The 23,680-nt window shown below is 36.0% G+C and overlaps 2 protein-coding genes across 2 annotated transcripts; one reads left to right on the top strand and one right to left on the bottom strand.

Annotated features, from left to right (window-relative positions):
* The first annotated feature begins 620 nt into the window (after positions 1-620).
* Positions 621-9,906, top strand: LOC311080543 (uncharacterized protein). The gene is made up of 15 exons (XM_084110533.1): positions 621-728; positions 852-891; positions 1,518-1,554; positions 3,820-4,012; positions 4,577-4,696; positions 4,861-4,905; positions 5,018-5,062; positions 5,812-5,958; positions 6,104-6,151; positions 6,367-6,472; positions 6,762-6,880; positions 7,323-7,483; positions 8,310-8,374; positions 9,247-9,341; positions 9,705-9,906. The coding sequence occupies exons 4-15, from the start codon at positions 3,829-3,831 to the stop codon at positions 9,818-9,820; spliced, it is 1,251 nt and encodes a 416-aa protein (XP_083966659.1). The 5' UTR covers positions 621-728; positions 852-891; positions 1,518-1,554; positions 3,820-3,828; the 3' UTR covers positions 9,821-9,906.
* A 10,211-nt stretch (positions 9,907-20,117) lies between these two features.
* Positions 20,118-23,346, bottom strand: LOC311081843 (putative nuclease HARBI1). Its single transcript, XM_084112547.1, has 4 exons — positions 23,237-23,346; positions 22,970-23,081; positions 22,446-22,872; positions 20,118-20,694 (listed from the first exon to the last, which is right to left on the bottom strand). The coding sequence occupies exons 1-3, from the start codon at positions 23,327-23,329 to the stop codon at positions 22,499-22,501; spliced, it is 579 nt and encodes a 192-aa protein (XP_083968673.1). The 5' UTR covers positions 23,330-23,346; the 3' UTR covers positions 20,118-20,694; positions 22,446-22,498.
* Between the last annotated feature and the right edge of the window lie 334 nt (positions 23,347-23,680).

Below are 23,680 nucleotides of genomic sequence, written 5' to 3'. Positions count from 1 at the left end.
TAACTAGAAAATTCCTAAATACATTTTGCGTGTGCCTGACTCTGGCCCACGAACCGCCGTGTGTGTGTGTGCAAAGTTAATTTAACCGCGAACCGCCGTGCTACCAGTGCGCCCGCGCACTGAAGCGTTTTTTTTTTTTTTTTTAATTTAGTTCAAGTTACTATCAGATTTAATGTTATACCTTGACAAACTATACATCATTAAAAAGATATAAGACTATTGTATTCTGAGAAACTTATAGCGAAAGATATTTCTTATGTCAGGAGTTATGAATGAAAAAAATGAGTCGATACCTTTAATATGAATTATGCGCGTCAGCCGCTTTCATTCATAAAAAAAACTCCGTGCTGTCGTCATGACAACGCCTCAGATGTGAAAAAATGTGCAGATTTGGAGAAATATTGATAGATTCTCATAGGTTTAATTCATATTTCTATTGACAGGAATAATATTTATTGAATTTATACCCAAATGCGTCGATGTAATCATTATGAACGCTGCATGCTGATTTACTGTGTTTTCAATTCATACCAATAGCCTGAGGGCGCTATTACCAGTATGCACAATAATAACCCTTAGAACATGAAGAAGAGCCATAATCATGTGACATTCCAGGACGTCACTGATACACACACAGCTAACAGAGAGATCGTAACATGCGGAAAGATGTTTTGAAGACAATAAACATGATTGCAATGATATTTGATTTACCTGTGTTTTTCAACCAGGTATTTTCATAATAATAGATTATATTTATAATGTAATGCTAATCTATATAGACTATCATTGTGCAGAAGACTATCAAATAGTATATTTTCTGTCTGATTTTTTTTTATCTGATGCCAAATTAGATCACAGAAGATTATTTAAAATACTTGACTTGCGTTTTAAGTAAGTTTGAAGCACAAACATGGTTTTAATCTCATAAATGGTCCTGTATTGATGGTATGCTAAGCTAACATACTAGCTAGCTCTAGGTGCTTCTATCTTGAAAAACATTCAACTAAATACAGAGTTTTAGACTTATCATCTTCATATTTTATATGGTCAGACATGTGGCTTTAGCTGCAGTGCATTTCTAGATTGCTACAGTGCTTCAATTTTATTTTCATGAATATGTTTCATTAAAATAAATTTCTAATAACTTTACAAAACTTTGAAACTATTTATAACTATTTTTTTCATTATGACAATAATTAATTCTACATTTACAATAAACTGCCAGGTGTCAGCTTTCAAATGAGATCATACTTGTGGTTTTAGTACAAATGGTTCATGAACTGTATCTGTTTCAGTTTGGGTATGTCATTTCTGGGGATTTTTCAAAAGTGGGGTTGCAGCTTAACAGGTTAACCAACCGTGTGTGTGTGTGTGTGTGTGTGTGTGTGTGTGTGTGTGTGTGTGTGTGTGTGTGTGTGTGTGTGTGTACGCGCTAGGGTGTTAGCACATTGACACACTTTTCATACACAAACTTTAAAGCTAATGTTTATTTCATTCTTCTTCCTTATCTATTACAGATATTTTATGAAGAACACCTGAAAGTCTCCTTCAAAGGTGAGTTGTCTCCATACCTAACCCAACCATCTATTTGAATCTGAAAGTAACTTTTATAAAACTAAAATCATTTACACTTTTGTATAATTTAAATATAGGTTAAAGATATTATTTAGAAAATGATGAGCACAGCTTGATTTAATGTTTTATTTTATTTTTCAATTTGAATGATTTTCTTTATTAAACATTTATGCTTAAAAATGTTTAGTTTTTATATTTTCACGCCCAGATGTATCACAAAAAATGGAGACGACAAAATGCACAATTACGGGCATTAGTGGAGTCTAGTGATTCAGATGAGAATCCAGGTCCCTCAAATGAGAATGACAATCCTGGCCTCTCTTTTGCTGATAGTCCAACAGACATACAGACTCAAGAGCACTCTGATACAGGACAAGACGAGTATCGAGATGATCATCACCCGCCAGACAGTGATGGTGAAAGTGAGTCAGAAATTGGAACTTTGTCTGAGGTGACTTTGTCAAGTGATCTAAGAAGTGATTTGGCAAAATGGGCTGTAAAAAATAAGGCAACGCGCACATCGGTTGATGAGCTGCTCTTGGTGTTACGCAAACATGGCCACCGGCTGCCAAAAGATGCCAGAACCCTTTTAGGAACTCCACCTGAAATAGAAGTCAGGGATCTATGTGGTGGCCAATTCCGTTACTTCGGTGTGGAGACGGGACTTTTGAAAATGTGCTCACAGTATCCCGATTTCTTTTCATCAGAAAATGAGATGCTGCTAAATTTCAGTGTAGATGGTGTGCCATTGTTTAAGTCATCCAATGTCCAAATGTGGCCCATTCTTTGTAGTGTTAAAAAGTTTGAGCCGTTTATCGTTGCACTATTTTGTGGAACTGTAAAGCCAAACAGCGTTACTGACTACATGTCTAGTTTTTTAACAGAACTGAAGGCACTCCAACAAAATGGGATTGAGTTCCAAAATGGAACATTAAATGTAAAAGCAAATGCTTTTATTTGTGATGCCCCAGCGAGAGCATTCCTAAAATGCATCAAGTCCCACAATGCCTACAGCAGCTGTGAGCGGTGCACCATCGAAGGACAATATGTTAGTCACAGAGTTGTATTCAACTACCAGTCGCAGGAGAAGATTGACGCAAGAACAGAAGATGACTTCATTAAACAGGCATATCCCATCCACCAAACTGGTTGCTCACCCCTGATCGCAGCAGGCTTGCAGTGCATACAACCGTTTGTGCTAGACTATATGCATGTTGTCTGCCTAGGGGTTGTCAGACGATTGCTGAACTTTCTAAAACAGGGACCTAGAGAGTGTAGGCTGTCCTCAAGGCAAATTGGAGAAATTTCAGCAAAACTCTTGTCCCTCAGTGGAAATCTGCCAAGAGAATTTGCCCGACAGCCACGAAGTCTAACTGATCTGGACAGATGGAAAGCGACGGAATTCAGGCAGTTTTTACTCTATACTGGACCGGTTGTTCTCCGAGGCATTCTGCAAGACAGTTTTTACCATCACTTTCTGACACTGTCAGTTGCCATGTCCATACTGTTGGACTCCAATGGCATTACACGGATGTCATCCATTGGCTACGCTGAAGAGCTTTTAGTATATTTTTATAGAACATCTACCAAGCTCTACAGCCCAGTCTTTCCATCCTATAATGTCCATGCCCTGATCCACTTGGCTGAAGATGCAAGGCACTTTGAAACATCTTTGAATGACATCTCTGCCTTTCAGTTTGAAAACCACCTGCAAAAACTAAAAAAGTGTGTCAGAAATGCAAAAAACCCAATTGCACAACTATCGAAGAGGATAGCAGAAATGGACAATGCAAAAATTCCTATCTCACCAGCAGCACATGGGACATTTGTGTCAACTAAGAAGAAGGACTCCTGTTTTTTTTTGGGACATGCCTTTGCCTTGGTAAAGGAAAGAAGGCCAGAAAAGACATGTGTGTGTGATCTGTACAGTCTCAACACTTTGGACAGTTTTTTCACCAGTCCATGTGACTCAAAACTGATTAACATTGCTGTACTGCGTGATGAAAGAGGGAACCAAAAACGAGAGCTGATTGAGGAGAAAAAACTGAAGCACAAGGCAGTTTGTCTACCATACAAAAGTGGCTACGTATTTATGCCATTGCTTCATGGCAGTGAAAGGAACTAACCAGCCTAGGATAAAGAGTCCATCTTTTAATGTTAGAAGTTTTTTTAGTTACAAATGATGGTCATTCACTTTTGGATAGCATTGTTCGGAGTTGTCTCATTTATTTATTTTTTCTATAGACCAGAACAATGTGGACTAGAGCGGTGTGGAGAGAGGAGACCACGGAGATGGAGGAAGTGATCCCATCATGTTGGGTTAAGAATGGTGGTGTATTGTGGCCTACACAAGGAACTGCGAGAGCGTTGAAGGCCTGCAAAGAACCAGAAGAGTCATGGACAAAATTCCCGTTAATAAAAATTAAGATTCAGTCAGGTATGTGTTTTGTAAGGCAAAGACTTATGTCATACAGTATATGAACGCAAGGCAAATTTCAAATCGTCAACACATACATATGGACATTTCTTATTTTTTCTCTTTTACATGAACATTTAAGTGTATCTGTCTGTCTCTTATGTATGTTTGGTCATTTCTAGCCTGCTATAATGTCAGTTTTGCTTGTTTATTTTGGTGAGACTCTTATTGTTTGGTTTTATCTCAAACAACAACAAACAGCCATACAATTAAAAGTAACTAAAGCAGAAGCACAACACAAACGGTCTCATCCAGAAAAAAGCAACAACAAAATATATTTGAGAGGAGGAAGCAAAAAGCTTATTTAGTCCTGCCCCTTCCTCACAATATTTTTTTATTGCGTGATACGATTTTGTAATTCAATAGCATGTTTATTGTTGACTGTTGGCATGCAAGATGATATCCGCTTATTAGAAATGAAACAAGTATTTTATAATAGCCAAACCTGCATTTTTGCCCAGTTGCTTTTGTATATTAAGACTTACTCATTTGTATGCATTTTACCATTGCTGTATGTACTTTCAGATGACAAGAATGAATGTGAGAAGTATGATTTTACTACAACTGCTGAATTAAGTGGCTTAGAAGAGGAGTTACCGACGAAGAGGAGGCCAAAAAAAAAAATGTATCCCGACTACCAAATTGGTATGTAGTGCACTTTTACTAATTCATTTGTAAGACATATATATATATATATATATATATATATATATATATATATATAATTATTATTTTTTTTTTCAATGTTGTAGAATATTACATTTGTAATTGTATATCAGATATTTATTGACTTTTTTTCCTTTTTTAAGATGAACCATCTGTCAATGAAGACGGTCAAAAAGAATCTTCTCCAGGTACCTTTTTCAATTCAATTAATGTCAATTCAAACTAAGACAGTCAACACAGGTATGCCTAATTGTTTGAAAGATGACTACTGTCTTACAGAATGCTTATTACTAATTTTAGGTGAAAAGGCTACCAAGAAGATTCGAACATTTATTCCTTGTGAAGGTAGGTGTTAATTTACAGGAACCAATGCACTGAAGGCAATGTGGCCCCAAGGGCTACATCATTGTAACATTGTATTTTTAGAGTAAATTAAGGATCTCCTTGTGCACAGCTAGTGTGATCGTCAGGTTCAGGTTGGTAGCAGGAACATTTAAAGTAAAACAGTGAAATGGACCACCACATGCTGAAAAATTTACAGAATCTTTGTGAACACGTTTAGCTCCCTCTGATTGTTGCTCACTCAGAACAAAGCTTCAGTAAAGTTTTTCAGTGTGCGGTGGTCAAATTTATCTGTTTTGCTTTCATTGTATTTTTAGAGTTTGTAATAACAAAAGTGTTTGTTGGAGCCTAATGGGTGCTTTTTTTTTTTTTTTTTTTTTTTCACTGGTTCATTTTGGGGTATGCCACACCAAAAGGGGACAGTGACACATTGGTGGTGGGGCATGTCACACAATCATGTCATATGAAGATGGGGGTGGGATCAGTATGTTTGAATCATAGTAGAGATGTAATGGTTCTTACTGCAAAGTCATACTATTCGGTAAATATTGCACAACTACTAACACAACAAAAAGAAGCCACATTTGGCAAATACAAGTAATGAGAATCAAGCCAAGAAAAAGAATAACAAAAGTTATGCGCATTAACACATCATTGTAGCATTTTAATCACCACCGTGGCTATGTCATTATCAGGCCAATTAGTCACTACAGTTTTGAAAGTACTTTATGACTGTTGACTATTTATTACAGATGACTTTGTTCTTCCAACTCCTCCCAAAATGAACAATGCACAGTCTGATAAATATGGCACAACTACCAACACAATGAAAAGAAGCCGCATCCTGCATCCTGCAAATACAAGTAATGAGAATCAAGCCAAGAAAAGACTAACAAAAGGTATGCACATCCAGAACACATTGTAGAATTTTAATCACCGCCGTGGCTATGTCAGTATCGGGCCAATTAGTCACTACAGTTACTAGTTAAGTATTTTTTTTTGTACATTTTTAAAAATAAATAATTATGACTGTGCTTATTACAGATGACTTTGTTCTTCCAACTCCTCCCAAAATGACAGATGCACAGTTTGGTAGGTGGTTGTGTGAAACCAATTTTGTCATTGATTGGATGAAATATTTTGAAGTTTAGTATGCCAGAACTGAAAGGTTACAACTTGAATTGAATGCCAGAAAATATAATTTTCAATTGTCTTTTATGTTCATTTAAACTGTTAATGTTTCTTATGTTGACTAACCAAATACGTGTAAAGTAATTTTGAATTATTGACATATTAACCATTCCCAGTGTCTAAAAACACAGAAAGAACCCAAATGGACACCCCCTCAAGACCTCAATCCTTGGCACACAGTGGTAGCAGCAGTCCCTCTGAGTCTCTTTCTAATGTTCGAAGGTATTTAATTTAAATATGATCAAAAGTGCAATATTGCCAGTATAAACAAAGCACTGTTGTTGTTATTATTATTATTATTATTATTATTAGATTTGATTTGGTATGGACATCACAATTAAACTGGACGAACCAGATGCACTGAGTGCTTTAGCACTTCCAAATGTAATGTTTGATGTACTGACCCAGTAAAAATAAAATTGCAACACAAAATAATTCCCACTACTTCGAATTATACTTCATTTGCAATACCTGCTGTAGCAATTTTCATTTTTTATTTTTTTTTTACCAGATCATTCAGCCCTAGGCCTGGCCAAAAGAGTTTGTCCAGATCCCTTTCTCAGAGACGGCATGGGGGTTCCTCAGGGTCAAACAAATTGAGGAGGGAAGACTTTCCGATGTCTGAAAAAAGTAAAGTTATTTTCTTAATTTTGCTGATGAATAATTAGGAGTCTTCCAGTGCCCCTAGCTGTCACCAAAGTTTTAGTTGAATCAGACTCAACAGTTCAATATGACACTTTGCTGATTCTTCAAAGTAACCAGATTTTTTTCACATGAGCACATGGTAACACATGTATGTGTTCTTTTTTTTTTTTCACAAGCAAAAAAATTGCTCCACTCGCAGATTTTTCTATTTATTTTATGTGAAAATTCTAGTAAATACAAGTTACTTTAAAGGTGTTTTATTTTAAATGTATAGATTTATTTTGAATATAAATTTAGAAATATCACAAATATTCTTTTTTTTTTTTCTTTTTTTTTTTCTTTTTTTTATTGGGCAAATGAAAACTGTGGTGTAGAGCATACTCACTACATTATAAAAATAATAATTGGTCGCTTCTTTTTTGGCTAGAATTTCAGAAGAGAGTTCTTCAGCTCCTTGTTGATATCAAGGATGGAATTTACGTTGCCACCTCTGCTGGAACAGTATATGAATTAAATCCTGCAAACACTGAAGAAGAGCTCAAAGCTTTAGAGGATCGCCTGGAGGACGTTAATGAGGGAGCAAAACTGGTAAGTTTTAACCCTCAGGTGGTATTGGGGTCTGAGTATCAGGCTAGTGAAACATGGTTTCACAGCTCTAATGCACATGGCTCAGTGCTAAAGATTCGCAGAGATATTATTATGCCTCTCCCTGATTGGGTGCAAGACAACACTCAAACTGATCTAATAAGTACAGCTTCATGGGGCATTTCAAATTTTGATTAAGAGACAACAGCAGAGACCGAAAAGACAAAGAGCAGCCTAGAGCGTGCACAGTATGTTTTGATCCGGGTAATGTCTTTACAGCAGGAAGTGCCTCTGGCTTCATGCACTTCTGAGGTGTGTGTGTTATGCTAGTAGCAGCTAATGTACCACTGTAGTTGTAATGTAGCAGGACAAGTGCTATAAAAAAATGCAACAAAAGGGTTACAAATTGCTGGCAGTTCCATTTTGACAATTGGCTTTTTCAAGGGATATTTCACTTAGAAATTAAATTTTGGTATGTTTTAGCTTACCTCAAGGGCATCCAAGATGTAGGTGTCTTTGTTTCCGCAGTAGTTTAAATTTTGATATTTTTAGGTCAAACCGTTCTTGTCTGTCAGTCATATAATGCAGGTCTATGGTCATTGTCTCAAAGAGCATGCACAGAGAAGTCCAAATTAAACAATTCCCCATCGTAAGTACACATTGATGGCGAAACGAGCGGTTTGCTTGAGAAAACGAACAGTATTTATATCGTTTTTACCTCTTGTACACAACCACGTCCAAGTGATCTGAGTGTGCGTGTGCTTCCTGGTGTGTCTGGACTCTACTGACCACTTTTTCTGGTTATTTTTAATTTCTTGTTCCTTTTCAGAGTAAACATCTGAAGAGGTTAGGAGGGGTTGATGCTGCAGACCATGTAAAGAAGTCAATGGCTGCGTAAGTAACTTTGTTCCATTTTTGCATTAGTTTATAGTTGTGGTGTAACTGTGCGCGTATTGAACCGTTCGGTACGAGGCTTTCGGTTCGGTGTTAGGTACGCATTTTCAAACCGAACAGTTATTTCAAATAACCGCGTCGTGAGCTTGCTCATATAAGAGACGCTGGCACGACCATAACATCAAATGGCAAACGTAATGTAAGCGGAATGAAACTGAGCTACTCGTGAAGGACTGTTTATCAGTTCCAAAAGCAGCGCAAGCCGATCTTATACTACACAGCGCTAAGAGATCCAGTAAAGAAAGCACTCATTTGAATTCGCCACTGTAAACCATCGCTGCGAGATCTAGTGAGAAACAGTCACATTTCTCCGTTATTTACGGATCAAACGCTGACGTGGATTTACTGTAGTAAAACTAACTTTGGAAGTTTGGCAGGAATATAGGCTACAATAACGTTACGTCATTCTACATTATGAATAACATTGCTGCTCTCATATTTTGATCTGAACTAAAATAAACATTTGTTTATAAGTACAAAATATTACATTTCATTTTTTACAAGGAGCTGTTTTGTTTTATATGCTCCAAGAGTCAATTATAGCTCTAGAATTGCTCAAAGTAAAATCATACTTTATGATGTTAGTTTTTATAAAAAAAGAATAAAATAAAATCAAGGAAATTTCTCTGGCATTTGTATCTTTATGCTTTACCGAACTGTGACACAATATCGTTTTGAACCGAACCGTGAATTTTTGTGAACCGTTTTACACCCCATAGTGATGTTCCCTGTCATACTGTCATGCGCAACATTTTCATAATGAACTTGATTGCAATATAATACTGTAATATAAATCTGTTTTACCATGGCAGAACTATGACAAATAAAATGATGGCTATAATGAGCCTCAGAGGAAGGAGTGGGAAGGTGCCCTTTATGAAGACCCGCCTTTACAAGATCATCTGTGGTGAGTTTGCTTTAAAATACTAGTTTTGTAACAATGTTTTAAATAATATAGAATATAGTAAGCAGAATAATAATTGATAAGAAATCATTTTAGTTGGAGGACTATACAGAGCATATTATAATACTCCATTCTGGGCTCTACCGGCAGTACTGGTTACTACCAACTGCCTTTTGTTGCACACCCAAGCACATGATTATCAATGACCAAGCACATGATTATCTATGACCTTGCATGTTGATGAATACTAATTTATATAGTTGAAACATTGGCAATGCCACAAGTTGATATTTGCAAAATATTTGAGAGGTTAGCGTTTGCTAATACTGTTTTTTTTTTTTTTTTTTTTTTTTTTTTTTCCATCAGACGTGGTGTTCAGCTCATTTGATACAACAACAACAAAAATAAATGAACACATGGCCAAATATTTAAAATATGCACCAGAGAGGATGGGTGGCGGTGGCAGAAAAAAGGAAAGATAACCAGCCGTGTTCAATGTGGCCCAATGTTTGGGCCGTTCTTCTAGTTCGACGCGCGTTTGTGTGAAATGTTGGCACACTTGCCATAATAAAGCATGTTTCTTCATCAGTGAAATGTCTTAATCTTCTTCCTGGTCTTGCTTTTACCAATTGGCTTCTTCCTAGCTGACACTGCATGTCCACAAACTTATATTTATGTATCCATTTCAAGTGTTTGTTCTTGCTGTTGAACACATCAATACTTTAGTGAAATAAACTGTTGAAAAGCAGGACTTTAGTGACGTTGAAATTTCAACGTTGACTGGATTTGCAAAATCTAAACTAAAATCAATATTGATTCAATGTTGGCAAATTCACCTATGTTGAGAAACGTGATGTTGGAATGACGTTGCTATTTCAACGTTGACTGGATTTGCAAAATCTAAACTAAAATCAATATTGATTCAATGTTGGCAAATTCACCTATGTTGAGAAACGTGATGTTGGAATGACGTTGCTATTTCAACGTTGATTAGATTGACGTTGGAATGACGTTGCTATTTCAACGTCGATTAGATTGACGTTGGAATGACGTTGCTATTTCAACGTTGATTAGATTGACGTCGGAATGACGTTGCTATTTCAACGTTGATTAGATTGACGTTGGAATGACGTTGCTATTTCAACGTTGATTAGATTGACGTTGGAATGACGCTGCTATTTCAACGTTGATTAGATTGACGTTGGAATGACGTTGCTATTTCAACGTTGATTAGATTGACGTCGGAATGACGTTGCTATTTCAACGTTGATTAGATTGACGTTGGAATGACGTTGCTATTTCAACGTTGATTAGATTGACGTTGGAATGACGCTGCTATTTCAACGTTGATTAGATTTGCAAAATCTAAACAAAATCCAATGGTTATCCAACACTGACGCCTGACGTTGATTCAACGCTGACTCTACGTTAAAATGCCAGCTGGGATGTAGCAGATCCTGATTTCACGAAGTGCAATATACATCCTATAATGAGAAGAAGTTATAATTGTTTTACCGGTTATGTCATTAGGAAAGAAATCAGAAGACCTTTTAAGTCCAGACTTTAAAAGGGTTTTTTTTTAATGCTTGTTCAATAAACCAAAAATAATTATTGAATATATGCCTGTTAAACTAGAGTAACTAAAGTGTCTTTTTTTATGCATTTCTTTTGATGTTTCTGTCTTAGATTTATACCTTACTATAAACCCTTGTGAAAATAAACACCTTTTACTACACTAACCATAGTTTAACCACACTGACTTATTTGTAGTAATATTGTGGCTGTACAAATGAACTTTATCAGTCCAACCAAAGAAACATGGTTACTACACTTTTACTATAGTAAAAGCATGGTTCATTTTCATCGGGGTATTTTTGAGTATTATACATAAGTATAAAATTAAGAATAAAATACGTTAAACAATATGTGGCAAAGCGGGCGTGAGCTGACTCAAATTGATATAATTTCCGACTACGCCACCTGGGGAATTTCACCCCAAGAATTAAACACAACCTCTAAAGGCATGCACAGGTCCTAATCACCGTTGGAGTCAGAGACATAAGTAATCGTACAAAAGTATTTTATTAGCAGTTAAGAGACATTCATAATTAAAAGAGGCATTGACCAGCAATCACACTCATCTCAATTGTTAAGTTCACTCATTGGTGGCAAAGGAACCCAGGCTTACCAACAGGGGCAGTCTCAGAATATCACCCTCAATGAGAATCACTCAAATCACAGTGCACACACACTAGCACACACTCAATGACCAATGTCAGAAGACCACGACACACAGTGAAGGATGCCACCACCAAAAGGTCACTCGTCTGCCCCCGGGTGCCCAGGTCCTGCCAACAACCAGAAAGAGAAAAGCATTAAGAGAGCAGAGATATGCATAAACAAAATAATAATAATAAAAAAATATCAAAAGTAACTTAATACAGCTCCAGGAAGACACCAACTACTCGGTTCCACCCGGATCATCACAAATCAAGATAAAAAAATAGCATAAGAAAGCATAAACTCAAATTAAATATGAACAAATGATTAAATAAATTGGCAGTATAGCTCACTGTAGAAATGGTTAGATGAAAACAATATATATTAAATAATCAAAAATAAATAAATGAATTGAAATCAAGATACAAATTCAAACAATACCCAACCATTAACATCAATTAAAGAAATAAACCAAAAAAGGGACAACAAAAGAAACTCAAAACATATCACTAAGACACAGCTTAGAAAGCACGAACAAGTTCACTTAAAAACTCATTGAGAGCGTCCCAGTCTCGTAGAAACGGAACAATCCGATGGAAACAGAACAGCAACTATGATGAGAGACGAAGCGTCGGAGCGAACAGCAACTCTATGATGAAGCACGGAATGTCGGAGCGACCAGCAGCTCTATGATGAGGCACAGAGCATATAACAATTGACCAGAACGCCGCCATTGCCCTTGTCACGCACAATAACAGATGCTGCACCGGGATTAATATCCCGAATTCCTAGCGATGCATGGAGCCAGATATCTCGTCAGCAGAAAGCGCGGATGCACTTTAAACATATCAAATGTCCACATTTAATTCTCCAGCACAAGCAGCAGGGCGCGTAGGTGACGTCACGGCCCCGGAAAGTGACATACCCCTATGACTGGCAGCCCTTGCTCTTATACACCCATGGTCCCAGCCCATTGGCCAAACCTCAAATTAAAAAATTAGGAGGGGTAATAACCCATCCTGCCACAAATAGTTATACTATAAACTTGAAATATTTTAACTCAGAAAATAAGTAGCTTTCGTTACACACATTGCACATGAACGTCAGAACCAGCCGCCTCACAAACGACCTGCGTTTGGTTGATCTACGACAACGCCTGCTTCACTCCTCAATTTGGTAAAACACATTGTAAATGTATTGTGGAAAAAAAGATGGGAATAGTAAATAAAATTATATTGGACATATAAGAATGAATGAAATGTAAAATATTTTGTTAACAGTCGCAGTGTGCGTAACTAGGCAACCACGTTCTCCTTCACGTTGCATGACGTCATCAAAGTATGTCCCAGAACGTGCATACTCTTTTGCTACACACTCAAAAGTAGGCTATGTACTTTTTCCTCACAAAAAAAAGTACATACTTTTAGGTCGTAGTATAAGTAGGCGAACTGGGACTCAGCCAAAGGCAAATTTTTCTAACCGCTAGGGGAGCTGCGACGTGTTTTCACAGAGCACCTGTCTTGTTGGGAGGAAGCCATTTTGTCCCGATCTTTGAAACGGTAAGAAACGTGTATTTGTTTCGTCTGTATAATCTTATTAATCCGTATTTTATTACTGATCTTCAATAATATTTGTGATATAGTTTTAAGTATTTTCATGTTAGTTGATCTGTTTCTATGGTTATCTTTGGCAAATGTGTGTATTAAGGTGGTAGTTTAAATGTCATGAGGCAATATCGAATATTAGTATATAACTCTGGTGTCGTTGTAAAGCCATATAACCTTAAAAAAAGTATGCAAAACTATCATGAAATGCACGTCATAGGATTATTTTAACTGTTATGAAAGTATATGATAGGGTTTGAGGAGAAACAAATATGTAATTTATTATTTATCGAAAATGTTTCGGTTTTTGTAATCCTGTGCTCACTGAAGAGAACATCAGTTCAGAACAGCACGGAGAGGAAAAGTGTATAATTGTGCTATTTTGATAAATCAAAATTTATAAAAACACAACACAAAATGTGATGCATGCAATTTATCTGTGTGATAAATATTTATGTTGTGTTCTGGTCGTGTGAATGGTTAGTCGTTGTTAACATATTGTATGTTTTTCTTCTTCGAATGTAAATTTTATCCTGCTTTAATCTGTTGGTTGGTTTCTTAACGAGGATTTCGTGCAACAGCGCCATCACCATGGCGACCACGGGACTGCGCATCGGAGGTCAGCTGGTGCTGAAGGAATCTTATGATGAGAACTACATCCCTTCTAAACAAGGTTATTAAACTATTATAAACTAAATCGTTGGTTTTCAGGCATTGAGTGAATGTTCTGAGTGCTGTAGGTTACATAATACAGCATCTCTCTTTTTGCATTATTTTCATGACAATTAAGGACAAATGCTCATCAGAAAAATATTTCTGGTTGGAGTTTGTCTATCATTCTCTACTGTCATACAGTCTTGAACAGGGTTTACTTAAAGTGAAAAAAAAAAAAAAAAAAAAAAAAAAAAATATATATATATATATATATATATATATATATATATTATTTTTTTTTTATATATATATAAAAATACTTGACTAGTATTTATACTCATTGTTACATCGTTAGTCAACGTTATATTGTAATAGTCATCGTTACAATCAACGTTATATTGTTAACCGATCTAAAGTTTGTTTGACGTTTAACATTAGACAGATATTCATCCGCTAAAAACTTCAATAGATCCTGATTGGGTGAGTATATAATGTATAAAATGTGGTTTACCTGCAAGGTATTAGGACGTAGAACTGAACACAGATGATAGTTTATTGTTTTTAATCCTGCTCAATGTTTTCAACACAGAAACTCTCCGGACTCGCATGTGCTTAGGCCCGGTAGGGACCGTCTACGAAGTACGTGTACGTGGAAGCGGAGGAAACTGTCAATGGTTCCCCATCAAAAATTGTTTTTTTTTTTTTTTGTGAGAGCAACTTTGAAACGTACTAACACACAACGCTCACTGGCAGATTAAATAATAATAAATAATTATTATATTATTATTGACTAGGCTATATGTTATTACTACGATCTTATAATAACTATAGCCTTAATAATTAATGAAACTAAAGCATTTGTATTTTGCCTTATTTAAAATTATTTATTTTTTATTTATAAAAAAAAAAAAAAAAAAGAGTATTGCATTTATTGGCAATTCACTGATATCGGTTCATCTGCTTATCAGTTTTGGCTGTTTATTGATATCAGTGAATTCCTAAAAATACAGTAATAAAATCTAAATCACAAAAGTATTAATATTGCGATTGCAAATATTGCGAACTTACTGCAAACATCAACAACAGTTTTAAGTTGTCAGTGCTGGCAAATGACCATGGTATAAGCGGGATTATCCACGGCTAGCTGTGCATTAAATGATTTCGGGTCATTTCGTTTCAGGTGCTTCTTTGCCTCCACGTCATGCTTTAAAATCGATTAATGCACAGGGCCGCTTTTAAAGATGATTAATGTATTTGTTAATATGAACATTTAAGACCTGTGTTTGTTTTAAGATTCTTTGTAAGGATCAACCCTGAAGAGGGCACAAAGTGCACAGCCAAAGTCGGGACAAGCCGAAAGACAGGTGTTGTGCAGAGAAAAGTGACAGCCATCAATTCCCGGGTAGCAACGTTTCTGCAGAGGCTCACTGAATTTGAGTGGAAGACTTCAAATTAGGTAAATTTCTTATGCAGGGCTGGACTGGGACAAAAAATTGGCTCAGACAGGCCACCACAATCAGTCAAACACCAAACACCAAAAGACAAAGAGAATCACTCACTGCTCTTGACCCGATAGCTTTATGATTCCCCCAAACCTCTACAAAGCTGAGTAGTAAGTGCTCTGGACAAGTGGACTTGTTGATTCGACTGGCACTCTTGGGATAACCCTCTGGGGTCTGGGCTGTTTTTGGGGCCTTTGAGATGTTCTGACATGCCCTGACATTTGTGCTTTTTTCAGTTGCTTATAAACATATTAATGGCAAAGGTGTAAATTCACTATATTTAGCACAAACAGGGCTACCATAATATGTGAGCCACATGTATGTACATGTTTTAATTTTTGAGAGAATAATGTTTATGCATGGTTATTGAAAAAACTAAAAACTAAAATTTCTGAAATAAGGCCACAAAACACATAGTAAATATGTGCCAATAAGACTTTTGACTAATGGATGTCCTCGCCTAGAGTTTTTTCTTCGAAATTATGTGAAAATAGTCTTGCTTTATCGTTCACATAAAACCATACATTGATTGAAATTGATGTAAAACAGGTTTTGCTTGGAAAGCCAATATGCGAGGGGGGCGTGAACGAGGAGTGGTTTACACCTTAGAATACAATGTCCCACCCACTCTGCATAATGACTCTGCATAATGAGCCATGCATTCAGGTGTGAAACTGACTGAGCCACAATGCAAGGACAAAAGATATATTTAGAAGAAGACTTATATTGACCATTTAAGATTTTGCTTACATCTATCTTGTAAATATGTTTTTCTATTTTATTAAAAAGGTTACAATTACAACAATAATTACAATTTCAACAATATTTCAAGTGTACTCTTTCTTTGTAAAAAAAAAAAAATGATTATAGGCCTACATTTTATCTATGTATTCATTAGTTTGAATATAGTCAACATTGGAACAGCTAACATCTTAGTTGATGACTTTTTATCATTTTATTTATAATGAGTATTTTATATATAGAAATTGCTAAACAAAAGCTTATTTGACGTGGCAGTATATTCTATAGTAAAGACTGTACCCAAATCTAGTCAACAAGATGTTATCTTTCATATTTCGCCTGACTGTAACGTTGTTTTCATGAAATATTAGGGCATATTGTTAATTTGCAGTTTAATACGTTGTTTATACAAATAGCCTACATTTTATTTCAACATATTTCAGTCGATTTTTACTCATCTCAGTATAGCAATACAGTTTGCTAAAACATCATCATTCATTCACACACGCAATTTAAATTTAACTTCTGGCAAAGATGAAGTTGACGATAGGCTATTGACTCGCGATCTTCGCAGTAGGCTAGTGAACGCACTGGAGAAATGCACATTTATTAGGCTACATAGTTTTTTGTTTTGGATGGTTTTGTTTAGAACCAGCTTTCTGTAAATATATTTCACATTTTTTAGACGTGAGGCGAGTAGGCTACGGTCTGGTTCATGATGATCTCCAGTTCAAGCACCTTATGTTGTGATTGCTATATTTACTTTAAATCCAGGAAATTTGTTAATGAAAAAATTATTAAAATTAAGATACAATTGATACAAAACGAAATTCGTTTTAAAGAAAGGATTTGTACTTTCTGTTTTGAGGTCTCTGTGAAAGTTTGAAAGTCTTTTAGTGCTTTTTTTAGAGCGCTCGCGTCCATAATGGAGAACTGTCACGTAATATTGTTTTTTCCTCATAAATGCGAACACGAAAAATAAAAGACAAAAGACTTTTTAAGTAAAACTTACTCCGAAATTGTGTCCTCGGCGGAATTCGCTCTTCAAAATGCTGTCGTTCGTCGTCTGAGGCATTGATCGGGGGGCGGGTGCGCTGCATACTAGATCACCTAACTATTTACATGTGAATCGCGCCGGGGGGCGGGGCGGCCTCAGCTCATTTAGAGATAATGAAGGGAGAAGGAAAAACAGTACCTCTCCTTGCTTTCAAACGGATTACATGAGTTGAAAACATTTGTTTTTTATATAAATTACTTCATTTAAAAGAAGAGATTTCAAGCTTCATAGAGACATATCTCACGTGCCTGTGTGAGAAGTATTCACTGAGTTATGATTCATTTTCGGACGCGTTTCAGAATGGACTACACTGGCAGAGAGAAGGCAGAACTCGCCTCGTGTTTATTTTTCTTTATTTGGCAAAAAGCACAACACTTTGTTTTTATTGTGAGTATACACAAAAATAATACACATTTAACAGAATCGATTGATGTATGAAACTCCTATGGAAAATCAAAGTCAACAGAGTTTTTATGAGTTTCTTTTACACTGATAAAAAAAAAGCGAGCTGGTATCGCCGGCGATACCGCCGACCTCAGGGGGATAATATGTGGCAGTGGACTACTAAAATCTCCATAAGTAGAAGTACAAGCAATATTTAAAGAAAAATCTCCATTAAGAAATTAAATTGAGGTAAAAAGATAACTGTGAACTACACACCAATAGAAAAGCAAATAATATAACCTTTTAAAGAGAAAGGTGGAGACAGAGGGAGAAAAGTGAGAATGATAATTAGATGAAAGGATCACAGGAAAATGTAAAGCGATAGTTGCATAGTGTACACTTACTTAGTCTATTATGTGCATTTAAAAAATGACAATCTTCCCAAATATTTTGAGAATCATGTAATTCCTTTGCCAAAAAGAAGAGAAAGCTTTAAAGAGATTCGCCCAGAAAAAAAAATCTGTCATTTACTCACTCTTATGTTGTTCCAAACCTGAATTAATTAATTTATTCTGTTGAACATAAAATATATTTTGAGCAATGTTGGTAACCAAATAGTCCTTTGACTTCCATAGTATGAAAAAATAAATACTATGGAAGTCAATGGGGACCTGTGCATTTCTTAGAGACAAAACATGTAATATTATTCATATTACATGTGCGGTGCTACCAAATCTGGTGCTACAATCTGTAGAACTTGCTGTGTGAGTGTGTTAATCCAAGGATGTAATTGTTTTGTTTTATTTATTTATTTTCCCCTTTCTCCCTGTTTCTCTCTCTACTCCCCATAAGCAGGAAGAAATTGATGCCACCTGACGCCAATGATCGGTTGTTATCTGCTGTGATTGGAGGAGAGGAAGCTTTGGGAGCAAAAGCAGCACCATTTCCTCAGATCAGTTATTTTTGTTTGTATTGTCCTTTTGTTGTATTGTTCTTTACCGTACAAATGTATATTGTTATTTCTTTGGGATTAGTAGAGGTGGGTGCCATTCCCTTTTGATTTTGATTTCTCTTGTTTTAGCTGAGAACTGTTAAGTGTATTTTATTGTGTATTTTATTTGTATATTTGTTTTGTTTTGTAGCTTAGTTTCGTTTTACTTGTTAGAGGGTTTGTTTAAAATAAAATAACCTGTTTGACATTTAGTTGATTTTGGAATTTGGAAAAGCACAAATAAACAATATGCTGATGTACATGGACTCAAGTCACTTTTTTTGGAATTTATTAAATTCAATAGCATTAATGTAAAATATAAATATTAAAATAGTGTAAAAAAATTACAATAAAATGACTGTAATATACTGTAAAAATAAGTTGAGGTAAAGGCATCATACTGTAAAATGAAATTGCAGTAAGGGCATTATACCGTAAAACACATTTACATTCCTAACTACTGTAAAGGGGAACTTACAGTAACTTACTGGCAATAGTGTTGCCAGTAAGTTACCGCAAAAATACGATAAAATGTCTAACAGTGTATCTGAAAAATAAAGTGGATAAGGAAGAGGAAATGGTTGGTGTATTTCTACAGTGTTCCACCAGGGGGTTGTTTCATAAAAGAAGTTTAGAAAAGCGGGGATTAAGCTCCAAAACCCGACTTGAATTAACCTAACAAATCAGTTGGGGCTTAAGGCGGTTTTATAAAAGGTAATTCAAGTTCACGCAATCTCACTAATTTGAACCAGGTTTATCTAGTCTAGATAATTGCGTGTGCACGCTATTCTTAAGAAGCCCTGATGGTGGAGCATAGATTAATCAATTTAACATGGCAACTAAAGGGAAAGAGAGAGCAGCGATGTTCACAGCAACTGAGCAGCAATTACTTCTCGAATCTTACGAAGAATTTAAACACATGATTGCAAAAAAAGGAAATACCACAGCAATTAATAAAACGAGAGAAAAAGGCTGGCAGGAAATTGCTGATTGTCTCAATGCGTAAGTAGCAATTAATGTAGGCCTACATTACTATATTTTATTAAAGTTAAATTAAAGGTTTGTCACAATACATTGAAGTGTGTGTGTGTGTGTGTGTGTGTGTGTGTGTGTGTGTGTGTAACTTTTACAGCAGCAAATTAAGTGAAGAAAAAAACATGGCAGCAGGTGAAAATAAAATATAAAAATATTGTTCAGAATGGTAAGTATTAATTATAAAGTATAAATCTATGTAAGTACTTAAGCATAGCCAGCTTGATGTTACAACTGTCCAGTCTCATGATGTTTAATAATTGCAGCTGCCAAAAAGAAGAGTGAGGTTGCTGGCACTGGGGGAGGGCCACCAACAGCCAACTTTACTCCTGCAGAGGAGCTGGCATTAGACCTGAATAAAGGGAGGCCTGTCATTGAGGGAATAGAGGGGGGAACAGCATCTGGATCCATTCCATCTAGTATAAGAGATCACTACTTAAAAGGTATTTTGTTTATTTTATTTATTTTTATTCTTCCATTCCTAACTAAATCTTTTTGTTTTATAGTGATGCCAAATTCTGTGTGTTTTCTGGATCCACCAGACATCATGCTGAACCCTGTGAGTATGACAGTACGAGTTTAAAGCACTGATTTGTCAAGTGGTGATTTATTAAACCAAGTTTAATTAATGGTTTTAGGTTGAAGGCCCATCTACAGTTGAGGAGGATGAGGAGACTGTGTCAGTATGTTCAAGGAGGCCTGAGGTAGGCACAGATTTGCACATTATATATTTAAAAGCCTACCTGTGAGGTGCTAAATTGTGTGTATTTCCATTATTGGCAACAGGATGCTGACACCCTTCTAGAGCCCTCTCAGTCTGGGACCACATGTGACCAAGTGAGTATTAAGAAATTACAAAAAAGTGCCAAGAGCACTAGATCAAATTGAAAAAAACTAAATTTCTGTTCCTACAAGACCCAGAACATAAAGGGAGTCTACAAAAGGTATCTCCTGAAACAAATGGAGGCCATAGATACTGACATCCAATATAAAAAACTCAAGATGAGAAAGTTGGAGCTGGAAATCCAACAGCTTGAGAAAAATGCAAGTAGAACTGCCATATTTAAAACAATGACACATGACCTTTTTGTTTTTTGACCACATTTAATTGTATGTTTTCACCCCCAACAGGCAGCTTCAACCTAAATAAAATAAAAAATGACTTGTGTGTCTGGTCAGGGTGGCCGCGGGTCCTTAAAAAGTCTTAAAATGTCTTAAATAAAGTTTTCCTAATAAAAGGCCTTAAAAAGTATTAAAATGTCTTAAATTCAGATTCGATAGGTCTTAAATATTTCTGGTCACGTTACCGCAAAAATTTCTCCAGTCTGACGGACCTAATGTCCGTCAAGTGAAGCATCAAATCGCCAGAATGATTCAGATTTTATTACATAAACAGCTATTGATAATAAAATATGACCTTTGCGATAGCCTATAGTTGATAATAATATAGGCCTACCTAATGTACTGACGGTAACAATGTTGCGCTGTTGAGGCTCGTGCAGTTATTTATAACATTTTATAGTTAAGAAACAATATATAGCCTAGGCTACACGCGACCAGAGAGCTGTTTGCCTGAATGACATCAAGATTGAAACTGAGACTGATTTCATAACAGTTCAATAAACAAATAGTTAAAATTAAGTCACTTACATTTTAGACGCAATGACTGTTTTTGTTCTGTTTCTGCAGCGAAAATAGTTCCAAACAAAGATCACAGCAGAACCATCGCGCATCTCACAGCAACACTTGTTGCATTACTGAATGATTCAGCGTTTTGAACGAATCGGTTGAGTCAAAGATTCAATTACCCATTCATAAACTGCCTCATTCTGAATAAATCAGCCGTTTGAACGAATCGTTTGAATGAATGACTCGCCCATTAAGGCGGTCGCCTGCCGCCTCCTACTGGCGGTTTAGTTTCATAAAGTATCATTCTTTTCAACATTCCTTATTTGTATATTCAAACATATTTAATATAATCTCAATTAATACAGTTATAATTTTTCAATGTAAATTATTTCATTTGATTGGTAACAGCCTAGTGTCTTATTATTTTAATTGAATATATTGATCAAATTTAAGAATTTGAAATGAAAGATGGAGCATACATTTAATAAAATTAGGGGAAAAATGAGTGTTTTCAAACAGTGATGTAATGAAACATTGACAATTTAAGTTTGAAGGGAGTAAAGCCTCTGTTTAGGCCATTAAGGAAATGCAATTTTGCCAAAAGAAGATAAATATTTTAAATACATTTTTTAAATCTTTTATTATAAATAAATGTTGATTTTAAATCAGCCTTCTTCAGTGTGATATTACCATATTATCATGCTTAAAACTAAGAATTTGAATAATTGTAATGTGATGATCAGATGCAGATATCTAAATCAAAATATAGGTGGGTTGCGGGTGGATTATCTATTTTTAACAGTGGATTCGGGTGACTCAAAGTGCACAAGATTAATGAATTTATCTTTAAAATGTACAAAATTTTATTCCGGGGGGGCATGCCCCCAGACCCCCCTAGAGGTACCAAGCTCCACCCACAAAAATAATGTGGGAAACAGATTAGGCTATATGGTGATCTACAAAAAATACAATTTTTATTATCTTATTATTAAAATACATTATTAGGATCTTACCACCTCTGCCTCATTTTGAGCCAGGAAAAACCCCTGAGTAACATAACATGACAGGAGCTATTTTGCTGAATATTCTCACGATTGCAAATGTTACATTGATTTTAGTTCAATAAACAAGTAGCAAATATTCAATTATTTCAAATACTTAGGTTAAATATTACATATACACATGTAATATAATGTGTATTTCCATCACAGGTTTGGTCTTAAATTTCATTCAAAGTGGCATTAAAAAGGTCTTAAAAAGTCTTAAATTGAACTTGTTTATATCTGTAGACACCCAGCTGATAAATTAAGGGGAAAGTGAAAACCTTTAACATGGTTTGGACAGTATTAACCAAAATAATTATTGGCATAACTGTCTCTTATAACCCTGCCTATTTCATTGTCATCAAAAATGCCTTCAATGTCCCAGTCTTGCTCTACAACCATCCTTGGTTGCCTCTCTCTCCTCAGACAGGCAATGTTATGTAGCACAACACATGCAACTACAATGTCACATGCCCTTTGTGGAATCACTCTGAGGTAATTCAGGCACTGGAACCTTGACTTGATGAGCCCAAATGCCATCTCTAAACGAGCTCTTGTGCGTGCATGGGCAATATTGTAGTTGTGCTGTGCCTCAGTCTGCGTCTCCTGATAGGGAGTCAAGAGATAAGGCAGGCATGCATATCCCTTGTCTCCCAGCAAAACTCCTGAGAATTGACCTGAATCAAAAAAAAAAGAAAAGAAAATTTAAGCATTGAATTTGGTGAAGGTATTTTAAAGCTGTAGTTTTTGCTATATGTTAAGTGACTAACATACCTTGTGCCAGTTGGTGGGAAAGAGAAGAGGCCCGAAAGATTCTGGAATCATGCACTGAGCCAGGCCATTTTGCCTCTACATTTGTGATGATGCAGTCTGCATCACAAATCATCTAAATAATTAAAAATGTAGGTCACTACACTGGACTTACATAAATATATATAAATAGAATTGTTAATGCATTTGCAATGAATAGAACACAGGTGCCCAGCTTATTGTAAAGAACAATCGCTTCTAGCCTACAATATAATCTCAGTGGGACTGTACCTGTACATTGATGCTGTGTAATGATTTCCTATTAACGAAGTCTGCTTCATGCGGACCAGACGGGCGCTTTATGTGCACGTGGGTGCAGTCCATAGCTCCGATAACATTTGGGAAAGCTACAAAAGTTAAGTGTTTGTCTGTCAATTGCCATGTCTTACATTAACAGACAATAAATATTTCCATTTTCTATATAGTTCTTATTTGAACTTACCAGCGATTCCATAAAAGGCCTGTTTAAAACTGTGAATCGCTCTGTGGCCAGGGAAGGTGATGAACACATTGAGTAATTTTTTTAAAGACAGGTACACAATTCGTACAGAGCGGCAAACCGATGCTTTGCTGATGTTCTCTGCATCTCCAACTGTGTACAAAAATGTTCCGCTGGCAAAAAAGCGAAGTGCAATGCACACAGTCTGCGGGACTGTGAGCGCTTTATTGCGCCGT

Source organism: Abramis brama, assembly GCF_963993115.1.
Source record: "Abramis brama genome assembly, chromosome: 4".
NCBI classification, from domain to species: Eukaryota; Metazoa; Chordata; class Actinopteri; order Cypriniformes; family Leuciscidae; genus Abramis; species Abramis brama.
The sequence above is the reverse complement of the archived record's forward strand: the minus strand, read 5'-3'. Positions and strand labels throughout refer to the sequence as shown.

Excerpts from the sequence above, each read along its gene's own strand:
- LOC311080543 (XM_084110533.1), top strand. The coding sequence starts at position 3,829 with ATGTGGACTAGAGCGGTGTGGAGAGAGGAGACCACGGAGATGGAGGAA. Across the intron at positions 4,013-4,576 it reads AAAAATTAAGATTCAGTCAG|ATGACAAGAATGAATGTGAG; the intron begins GTATGTGTTTTG and ends ATGTACTTTCAG. Across the intron at positions 9,342-9,704 it reads CCTTTACAAGATCATCTGTG|ACGTGGTGTTCAGCTCATTT; the intron begins GTGAGTTTGCTT and ends TTTTTCCATCAG.
- LOC311081843 (XM_084112547.1), bottom strand. The coding sequence starts at position 23,329 with ATGGACTGCACCCACGTGCACATAAAGCGCCCGTCTGGTCCGCATGAA. Across the intron at positions 23,082-23,236 it reads TACACAGCATCAATGTACAG|ATGATTTGTGATGCAGACTG; the intron begins GTACAGTCCCAC and ends TTAATTATTTAG. Across the intron at positions 22,873-22,969 it reads TTCCCACCAACTGGCACAAG|GTCAATTCTCAGGAGTTTTG; the intron begins GTATGTTAGTCA and ends TTTTTGATTCAG.